Genomic DNA, 10,804 nt, shown 5'->3' with positions numbered 1-10,804 from the left:
GTGAGACTGGTGACGATAGTAACATGTCAAAGCGATATTTGTTAGCAGTGAACTTGAGCTGTTAGAAATTATATCAGAGCCAGTCACTGGACGGTGTGCCAGCGAGGACGCTGGGCCCCTAAAAAGGATAGATTGTGAGATCTCACATCGGTTGGAAAGGGGAATGAAATATTCCTTATAATGGTGTGCAAACCTCTCTCTAACAGACGCGTTTTAAAATTGACCTATGGACTAGATGTTATGTGTCCTAGAGGATATGTATGCCTTGTTAGTGAGCCTTAGTCTATCTTTTATCCTTTTTTTTTTTCGGTCCTTGAGCCACATTTAAGGTCTGTTATGCAACATGGGTCAATTAGGTCTATGTAAGGGCAATTGAGGCGCAACCATTGATCGTGAACTCACTTCGATTGGTGAGGGCCTACTTAGAATATAGGAATGTGACATCATCCATTTAGGGCTTGTAGCATGTTTTAGGGTATTACGGAGGGATTTCAAGTTGTGCCTAGTTGGAGCCAACTTTGCATTGTTTTGGCTTGGAATGGTATAATAATAAGGAGCATTCTCAAGTGCCATTAAGGAAGCTTCCAGCTATCACTTAGTAGTAGACACGTATGAAGTTATGTGTAGATTGAGAGGTTACCTATCGTGGGTGACGACTCCTCCATACCTTGTCTCCATCTTATGCACAAGAAACATGATGTCATGATGGACCTTGGAAAGTAGGAAACAAAAGACTAAGTGCACCTTGAAATTCGAATACACCCCGATAGATAACTTATACTCTTAGAAATATGAGTAAGTAGGGTATATGAACCTTATAAACCTAAGCGGGCTTGAAATGCACTTGAGCTATGGAATTGGCCAACTCTAGGACCTTGACTGAGCACATCACTTAAGGAACATTGAATATAATAAGTTTCAATAAGAGCTTACAAGCATGTGCTTATTGAGTATTTCTATACTCATTCTTCCTATTCTTTGTTTACCGATGGAGCAAATGTTGTTGGTGGGAGCATGCGAAACTGTGACTTCACAAATGTGATTTTCATACCTTTAAATACTTTTTGTTTGAATTTATCATTGTATTTGACTTCAATTTTTTATCTTCCTTGTTTTACAAAATTGAAAAAAACGTTTTTGCCCATTTTTATTCTTGAGTATATATGGAAATCTATGATTCGAAGTTTTGAAAAGCGGGTCACAATAATAGTTTGATCATACGTCGTTTACGTTCATTCACTTTAAAAACTTAAAAAATTAGAGCATAAACCAAACCAATTATGACCCACCTAAGAATTAAACATGCCAATAAAGTCAATTATGAAGTACAGATTGAACAAGACTAACAATAAATGAGAAAAATGATATCAATGAATTATTATTATTATTATTATTTTGACCAATAAATTGGACGACGTATGCAATGAATTGAAAATTTTGCCTACCACTTGAGAAATCTGGAAATTTGGCTGTTCTATTGCAGAGGGTCAAAGATCAAAAACCAGAAATGATCTTTGAATAAGAAGAACAAAGAAAATAAAAACAAAATAAAATAAAAAAAATAAAAAAGAGAAGAATATTACAGAAAAAGATTTTTGTCATTCTTCTGTCAAAGAATTGAAAGACAGATTGACGGAGGGGCCTAAGAGCTACCTGTCTATCATGTCATTTCAAACAAACACCATCGACAGCGACGAAACTCGAGAAAAAAAAATTAAAACGAAACCCATTTTATGCCCTTGAAGAACTGGATCCTTTCTCTCTTTATTTTTCTTTTTCCATCTATTTATGAATCAGCCGAAGAGGGTCTCTGTTGCTCTTTTGTCCTTTAATGTTTGATGGGTCTGTTTGATTTCGCTGCAGAACTGGTGGGGTTATTTGGCTCCGTGAAGTTTTAGTGGAAAACTTAGGTTGAGATTTATACATTTTTGGGAATACGAAGTGGGTTTTTGGGTAATCTCAGTGGGGGTTTGAATTTGAGGGATTTGGGGATAAAGTAGGAGGCAAGAAGAGGGGAATATTGCGGTTCGTTCTAAAAGTAGCGAGGAATCTGAGTTTTAACTTTTGGAACTTTCTGGGAAATTTTGGAACCACCCCAAAAAGTTACGTGAAACCCATTTTCGAACCTTGAAAATTCAAACGACAGATTTTGTTGGGTTTTTTTTTCTTCACTATTGGTTTGATTTACGTTTTTTTTTAACTCTGTTTCTTTAAGGGCTTTTGATTTCATACCTGGCGGAGTTTACCAAGAGACTTTGTTTGTGTTGAGGGTTTGGGGATTTGGGGAAATGGCCATGGCTATGGCTACGGCTACGGCCCATCACAGAGAGAGTGGCGATGGGGGTATCGATGGCCACCTTGATAGCACCGGGAAGTATGTCCGTTACACGACGGAGCAAGTGGAAGCTCTTGAGCGAGTTTATGCGGAATGTCCTAAACCGAGCTCTTTGCGGCGGCAGCAGCTAGTTCGTGATTGCCCCATTTTGGCTAACATCGAGCCAAAGCAGATCAAAGTCTGGTTCCAGAACCGCAGGTATGAGAACTTTGATGGGGCTTTTTTCTTCTTCTTTTGGTTCTTGTTTGAAATGATTGATTGAGGGTATTATTTGTTTGGGATGATGGAATTTCTTATGGGGTTTGGCTGGTTTGTAGGTGTAGAGAGAAACAGAGGAAAGAGGCTTCTCGTTTACAGTCATTGAATAGTAAATTGACGGCCATGAACAAGCTGTTGATGGAGGAGAACGATAGGTTACAGAAACAAGTGTCTCAGCTCGTTTGTGAGAATGGGTCTATGCGACAACATTTGCAAACTGCTAACGTATGTCTTTCTGTTTGATCATTGTTCTTGTGAATCATTGTGTTTTAGGAGTTCAATTGTTTTGCAGGCAGCAGCAGCACCAATTACTGATGCAAGCTGTGACACAGTGGCTACTGCCCCTCAGCATTCACTTAGAGATGCTAGTAGCCCTGCTGGGTAATTTTAGAGACATGTTCTTATGCTTTTTGGTGCGTCGTTTAACGACCTCTAAGGTTGATTTTAGTTTATCTAATCTATAACAATCATGGCAGACTCCTGTCTATTGCAGAGGAGATTTTGGCAGCCTTCCTGTCAAAGGCTACAGGAACTGCTATCGATTGGGTCCAGATGCCTGGGATGAAGGTTCTAAATTCATTCCTTCATTAGCTCATCCTTTGCTTAATATGAATTCTAATCTGGGTTTGTATTTCGTCCAGCCTGGTCCGGATTCGGTGGGAATCTTCGCCGTTTCACAGAGTTGCAGTGGAGTAGCGGCTCGAGCCTGTGGTCTTGTTAGTTTAGAGCCCATGAAGGCAAGAATATGCTCATACTACTGATCTAGTAACATGTATATTATAGTAAATGGGGTGAACTTTTATTTATACTTCTGCAGATTGACGAGATCCTAAAAGATCGCCCATCTTGGTTTCGTGATTGCCGGAGTGTTGAAGTCTTTACGACGTTTCCCACCGGTAATGGTGGGACGATCGAACTTGTTTATACGCAGGTGAGCTTTGTTATGAAATTCTATTACAGTTTTGCTGTTCAGTAGTTAACGACATTTCGAGAGGAAACCAATGATGGCTGAATTACTTTAGGTTTACGCTCCGACTACTTTAGCACCTGCACGAGATTTTTGGACTCTAAGATACACGAAAACTTTGGAAAATGGAAATCTTGCGGTAAAAGCGCCTCCTACTCTGTAATGTTCATTATATTTTTTAACATTGTGTATGCTAACTTCTTTTTTCCTTCAGGTTTGTGAGAGATCGCTGTCCGGGTCGGGCACGGGGCCTAATTCAGCTTCTGCTGCTCAGTTCGTGCGAGCTGAAATGCTTCCCAGTGGTTATTTGATTCGTCCTTGCGATGGCGGAGGTTCAATCATCCACATTGTAGATCACCTAAATCTCAAGGTTTGTCTTTTCAGTTTTCACTCGTAAATACTATTTCAGGAGGCACATTTTCTAAATGATTGTATAAATTCAATAGCCTTGGAGCGTGCCAGAGGTCGTGAGACCACTTTACGAATCGTCGAAGGCCGTTGCTCAGAAAATGACTATAGCAGTGAGTAAATTCAGATATGTTTCTGTATTGTTTGGTTTTTGTCTTCTCATCATCGCGTTCGATATTTAGGCTTTTCGCTACGTTAGGCAAGTGGCTCAAGAGACAAGTGGTGAAGTAGTATACAGTTTAGGCAGACAACCGGCCGTTCTTCGAACGTTTAGCCAAAGATTAAGCAGGTAGTTCTGTAATTTTTTACACGATGAACACGTCTTATCGATCTTCTTCGCAGTTTTTAACGATATTTGAACTTTGTTACCTTAATATAGAGGATTTAATGAGGCTGTTAATGGATTTAATGATGATGGATGGTCTTTGATGAACTGTGATGGAGCTGAAGATGTGAGTCTTGCCATAAATTCAAGCAAGAATGTAAATACATCGTATGATCCTGTCAACTCTCTTGCATTCCATGCGGGTGTTCTTTGTGCAAAGGCTTCCATGCTTATACAAGTAATGTTCATAATTACTTCTGTGGTCGATGAAACTACAGTGGATATCTTGTTATGATTTCAGCTAATTAGATTGTTGATTATGGTGTTCCTTTCAGAATGTTCCTCCAATTGCTCTAATTCGTTTCTTGAGGGAACATCGATCGGAGTGGGCTGATTTCAATGTCGATGCGTATTCCGCTGCGTCGTTGAAAACTGGTTCGTATGTATACCCGGGCATGAGACCGACCAGGTTTACAGGGAGCCAAATTATCATGCCCCTCGGCCATACAATCGAACAAGAAGAGGTATTTGTATACAAGTTAAACAATTTAATTTGGATATATTAGGATGTATTATGATGTTTGTCTTTGTTCATCCAGTTGCTTGAAGTTGTAAGGCTTGAGAGTCACCCTCTTGCTCAAGAAGATACTTTTATGTCCCGGGATGTTCATCTATTGCAGGTATTGTCTTTCTCCTTTGCATTGATATCATCACCCTTGTGAGATCGGGGTGGAGAACGAAACATTCTTTATAAGGGTGTGAAAACCTTTCCCTACCAGGCGTGTTCTAAAACCTTTCCCTACCAGACGTGTTCTAAAAACCTTGAGGGAAAAACCGAAAGGGAAAGTCCAAAGAGGACAATATCTGCTAGCGGTGGGCTTGGGTTGTTACAAATAGTTCGGGCGATGTGCCAACGAGGAGGCTAAGTTCCGAAGGGGGGTGGGCAGAAGGCGATGTGCCAGCAAAGACGCTGGACCCCGAACGAGGGTGGATTGTGAGATCCCACATCGGTTGGAGAGGAGAACGAAGCATTATTTATAAGGGTGTGGAACCTTTCACTAGCAGACGCGTTTTAAAAACTTTGAGGGGAAACTCGAAAAAGAAAGCTCAAAGAGAACAATATCTACTAATGGTGGGCTTGGGTCGTTACAACCCTGGTCTTTGCCCCTCTATCAGCTGGTGATCAAATGCGATATGTTATTGAGAAAAATCCTGATATTTTGTTGTGGTTGGATGAATTTATTATTCGCTCTTTTGATTTCTCGTGTTGGGCAGATGTGTACTGGAATCGATGAGAATGCTGTTGGTGCGTGTTCCGAACTTGTGTTTGCTCCGATCAATGAGATGTTTCCTGATGATGCTGTATTGCTGCCTTCTGGTTTTAGGATCATCCCTCTACATTCTGAAACAGTTGAGTTCAATGGTTCTTATAATCTAAACATATAAGAACGAAAGATTCAAACTCTCGATCTCTTGGTCGAGTATATATGTCTTATGAGGACATTTTCCTTGCAAAAAACATCGTAATTGACTCGATATGTCTTTTACATGAGTGAACTTTTAACCAACATGCTTTTTGTTTGGTTGAATCATCCAGGGTGACTCAAAACATACATGGAAGAACTCGAATAGGACTATGGATCTCACTTCCAATCTTGAAGTTGGTTCATCTGCTTCACAAGATGCTGCTGCTGCTGCTGCATCAACATCTAACTTCAGATCAGTTTTGACTATTGCCTTCCAGTTCTCGTTTGGTAGCAACCTACAGGATGACGTTGCAGCTATGGCAAGGCAGTACGTTCGGAGTGTCGTTTCAGCTGTGCAGAGGGTTGCAGTTGCCATATCTCCCTCTGGATTAAGCTTGCCATCGGAACGAAGGCTATCATCTGCTTGTCCAGAAGCTCTTACCCTGGCTCGATGGATCTGCTATAGCTACAGGTTCTCTCTTTCCCAACCTATAAAAGAAAATTACACTTCGAATTCAACGTAATAACCGTCAAAATAGAAAATTGACTGTCTATCTCTTTCTGTCACACAGATGCCATACTGGAACAGAATTGGTGCTATCAGACAGTGTGGATGGTGACTCAGTGTTGAAACACCTATGGAATCATCAGGATGCAATTCTCTGTTGTTCCCTCAAGGTAAGAAACAAAAAAGAAAAAGAAAAAGAACATTTTTAACCATGTTGTGTGGTTGTCTCCTAAGCAATGCGATTTATTTGGTTGGATGGTTGCAGTCACTGCCCCCAGTGTTCATGTTTGCAAACCAAGCAGGCCTCGACATGTTGGAGACGACCTTGGTTGCGTTGCAAGACATCACTTTGGATAAGATTCTCGGCGACTCTGCCCTTAAGGCCTTCTCTGCTGATTTTTCCAATTTAATGCACCAGGTTACCTACTATATATATTCTCCCATTCAGTTCATTGCCAGCCATGCTTGGTTGTGACTATACTGCATAAATAAAGAAAACTTGAGATGATTAGCTATTTACACGGTCGATTTGCGACATAACAATGCAAACTAACTGAATTTTATTTGTTTATGACCAGGGCTTTGCTTACATACCTGCTGGAATTTGCATATCGACAATGGGGCGCCATGCTTCCTTTGAACAAGCCATTGCATGGAAGGTTCTTGCAGAAGACGAGTCCACCGTGCACTGTCTCGCTTTCTCCTTCGTCAACTGGTCGTTCCTATGATTCTTTTCCCTGTACACTTATTGAAAATTATGTAACAGTCCAAGAAAATAGGATGGGGGGTTCTACAATTTTGTAACATCTTATCTATACATCAGCCGCAGGTTTGAATTATAAGGATGTATCCGGCAGAGAAAATTTCTGATGATGTCAAATTCTTTTGTTGTTACAAGAATGGAAAATGTTGCATTTCTGGAACCAACTTGAAGCGAATTTACAATGTTTAAACAGTTTGTATACGTTTCATTGCCATCAGACTGTGTTCCAATAATTATGGTGTTAAACGAAAATCCAGATCGATTAGCCATTTCATCCCCTTAGTTGCAAATTATACCCACTTGTTACAAGTAGGGTGAATCATACTCCTACAAGTTTTTTTTTTTTTTTTTTTTTTTTTCCTATTCATAGCCAATTCACCGGGATGCAAGAGACCAGAAGTTCATGAAGAAAGAAGGCAACGCAATAAACCAACTAATGAATGCCATGGCCGTTGCGATCTCGAACTGTACACAGTGGTTCTCTCTGCAGCTATCTAGATCGTTGTCTATAAGGATTGTAATGCCTGCAGAAGAACAAGCTGCAGCAAACGTGAGAGTAGATGTGATCTGCAGGAGAAACCATTCAAGTGTCAGCTGCTAGACCAGTAAAATTCCAGATAATAAGTCAGGAGTACATCATCGACTATTAGTCCTAAGAGAATGGTTGCAGAAATTGTGGGAGTTCTAAGGAGATCTCCGAGTATTCAATATGTCATCATATGAGATCACAGTAAACCACGTTGCAGACTAAAACAGAGAATTCAAATAAAACTAACAGCATCGATTTTCTCTAACAGTACCGAGTAGTTCATTGATTAGTAACAATCCTATGAGAAATACCATCAGGATTAAAGTTGGTATATTAAAACGCATTATTTCCACTATTCCAGTCCAAGAAAGATGGACTGGAACTATCTAGTTATCCAGCAATCAGCATCCAGAGTATTCAAGATCATAAGAGCGAATCTATGGATGAAAAGTATGCGTAAATCGTAGTCTTCGATACTTTTAATATAAACATACCCCATCACCAATAGTGAATAAGCTGACTATCCTGCAATTCCGTAGTGATCTTCTCACTAACAGAGCATATATGTCAATGGAGGCTAACAAGAGGCTCCACAAACTTTGCAAACCAGCTGCTGCAACAAGATAGCTGAAATAGCAGAAGGTTGATTGTTTCAAGGAACAGCAACACATAATGACTCAGGATAAGATTTAGATACACGTGCTAAGAACTCAAACATGAAATAAATGATAAAAAGATAAACCTTAATTTATTGCTAATGAACCTGGAACCAGCAACATTAGAAATGACTATTATCAGTCGATAATGCAAAATAACAATCTGAACAAGTTATAAACATTCTTTATATGTCCAGAAATTCATAATTCCTATGTTCTTTCTCACAACCTCCAAAAATAGGAACAGTAAATGCTCCAACGACACACATCAATACAAATTAACCCAGGCCCACGATTACTACTGACGGTTGGTGAAGAGAAAGTTCATGAGACTATCAACCATGTCCTCAAGTGCTTGTTGAGGATGGTTGGGAGGGAGTCCCACATTGGCTAATTTAGAGTATGATCATGGGTTTACATTGACTAATTAGAAGATGATCATGGGTTATAAGTAAGGAATGCATCTCCATTGGTATGAGGCCTTTTGGGAAGCCCAAAACAAAGCCACGAGAGCTTATGCTCAAAGTGGACAATATTATACCATTGTAGAGAGCTGTGATTCCTAGCATAGTATCAAAGTCATGCCTTTAACTTAGCCATTTCAATAGAATCCTCAAATGTCGAACAAAGAAGTTGTGAGTCTCGAAGGTGTAGTAAAAAAAGTGACTCAAGTGTCAAACAAAGGGTGTACTTTGTTCGAAGGCTCCAAAGAAAGGATCGAGCTCAATTAAGGGGAGGTTGTTCGTGGGCTCTATAGGCCTCAAGAGAGCCTCTATGTTGTACTTTGTTCGAGGGAAAGATTGTTGGGAGGGAGTCCCACATTAGCTAATTTAGAGGACGATCATGAGTTTATAAGTAAGGAATACATCTCCATTGGTATGAGGCCTTTTGGAGAAGCCCAAAGCAAAGTCATGAGAGCTTATGCTCAAAGTCATAACACTGTGGAGAATCGTAATTCCTAATAGCGCTTCTATACTAAAGCTTCCGCTTGAGTTCGCCATTAAATTTTAATAGACATCGATTGGATGTTCAGCGTATTGAACCAACAACAACCAACCGATGCATGTTACAGAACGCTTGTTCGTTGGCAAAATTTGGCCTTAGCTTATCTGAAAGTTCGACCATAATTTCGTAGCCAAGTAAAAATGTCAATTAAAACAAAGTAAATGAATCTAATTCACTGCAACACTAAATCTAATTCCCAAAGCAAGTCGAATTACTTCGAGGTACTCTCTCTGCCGTAGACCCGAAAAGATGCAAACCAACCAATCATAGATCCAAAGGCTACAGATAGAACAAATAGCCTTTCATTCAACAGAAATAGAAGAAAAATCTAGTAACAGATAAAACAAAATCAAAATCCAGAGGGAAGGGTTCAATTTAGGGAAATTGAGGTTTACCAAAAGGCAGGAACGGAAGGGAAATCGCTGGTAGTAGCCATGACAACCAGAGCTGCCGCCGCAAACATAAACTGAGAGAACCGCAAGGCGAGTCCTCCGCGAGTGCCAGGCATTCCTTCCATGTCCTTCATCCTGACCCTTGGCGCATCCTCGCCGTCGGTTGTAGGGGGATCCTCGACCGGATGAACCGTCGCATGGCTCACACTCATTTCTCCACGACGACGATGCCTCAATTCATCATCTTTCACCCAATCGCATCGTCTCCGCTTCGGGCGGAATCAGCGATGCCGTCGTTCCGTGAACCTCTCCTTCTCGGACACTGTAAAGAATCTCAATCTAATCGAGAATCTCAAGAAGCCTCATGCGAAAATCAAATCTATGTTGATGTCTCTGGGAATCTGGCGTGAGCGAAGGATTGAAATCCTTGAATTTACGACCAACAACGTTCGGCGCGGCGATGGCCGATCAATAAGGTACTGGTTTGGGAATTAATTGCAAAACTGTTCCTAATTTTATATTTTTAAAAAATACAGATTGTTACGAAGAATACTACTTTCTATATATATACTTTATTTAATGGTCTCACTGAAAACTTGCTAGAAAAAACATTAGTCCACCGTCCAAATCCGCACCAAATTCTTGTAGCTTTTAGAAGACGGAACCCAAAAAAAAAAAAAAAAAAAAGTCATGCAAACTCTATCCTTGTCGTCGTTCAGTGGTATAGTAGTACTTTCCAGAGTGAAGTTGCCTTCGATCCTTTACTTAATAAGCTTCTCTTTAAGCCTCGACATGCGCGAATGTGTTGAGTCATTGATCATAACCGTACACATTCTCAGTCTACCTGACATTAGCTTTTAGAAGACGGAACAAAAAAAAAAGCCATGCAAACTCTATCCTTGTCGTCGTTCAGTGGTATAGTAGTACTTTCCAGAGTGAAGTTGCCTTCGACCCTTTACTTAATAAGCTTCTCTTTAAGCCTCGACATGCGCGAATGTGTTGAGTCATTGATCATAACCGTACACATTCTCGGTCTACCTTCATAAATTGTTAGGATCTCAGCATGGGCCATATACATAACTTGCATTTGGAAAACCAGGTCTCAAGATATTTTTTTTTTGTTTATTTTTGTTAAATGGAATATTAGAACAAAAAAGTAAGTAGGTAATGAATTATTGGTTTTAAGCCTTCT

General features: G+C 40.1%; 2 protein-coding genes across 3 annotated transcripts; one reads left to right on the top strand and one right to left on the bottom strand.

The window, feature by feature from the left end:
* The first annotated feature begins 1,596 nt into the window (after positions 1-1,596).
* Positions 1,597-7,190, top strand: LOC111444122 (homeobox-leucine zipper protein REVOLUTA-like). Of its 2 annotated transcripts, XM_023082087.1 has the most exons (18): positions 1,597-2,533; positions 2,653-2,818; positions 2,886-2,974; positions 3,070-3,160; positions 3,235-3,330; positions 3,411-3,524; positions 3,616-3,699; positions 3,775-3,930; positions 4,007-4,081; positions 4,151-4,257; positions 4,348-4,531; positions 4,629-4,817; positions 4,893-4,973; positions 5,569-5,703; positions 5,891-6,231; positions 6,332-6,437; positions 6,533-6,685; positions 6,846-7,190. In XM_023082087.1, the coding sequence occupies exons 1-18, from the start codon at positions 2,289-2,291 to the stop codon at positions 6,993-6,995; spliced, it is 2,562 nt and encodes an 853-aa protein (XP_022937855.1). In that variant the 5' UTR covers positions 1,597-2,288; the 3' UTR covers positions 6,996-7,190. The 2 variants fall into 2 exon arrangements, with proteins under 2 accessions (XP_022937855.1, XP_022937858.1); XM_023082090.1 differs by lacking the exon at positions 1,597-2,533 and having other exon boundaries at positions 2,664-2,818; positions 2,867-2,974.
* Positions 7,191-7,205: 15 nt separating this feature from the next.
* Positions 7,206-10,138, bottom strand: LOC111444123 (CASP-like protein 5A2). Its single transcript, XM_023082091.1, has 3 exons — positions 9,616-10,138; positions 8,054-8,186; positions 7,206-7,597 (listed from the first exon to the last, which is right to left on the bottom strand). The coding sequence occupies exons 1-3, from the start codon at positions 9,822-9,824 to the stop codon at positions 7,406-7,408; spliced, it is 534 nt and encodes a 177-aa protein (XP_022937859.1). The 5' UTR covers positions 9,825-10,138; the 3' UTR covers positions 7,206-7,405.
* Positions 10,139-10,804: the final 666 nt, after the last annotated feature.

The sequence above is a fragment of the Cucurbita moschata genome, unplaced genomic scaffold (assembly GCF_002738365.1).
Source record: "Cucurbita moschata cultivar Rifu unplaced genomic scaffold, Cmos_1.0 Cmo_Scf00006, whole genome shotgun sequence".
In the NCBI taxonomy this organism is placed as follows: domain Eukaryota; kingdom Viridiplantae; phylum Streptophyta; class Magnoliopsida; order Cucurbitales; family Cucurbitaceae; genus Cucurbita; species Cucurbita moschata.
Note: the sequence above shows the minus strand (reverse complement) of the source record. Positions and strands in the feature narration are given on the sequence as shown.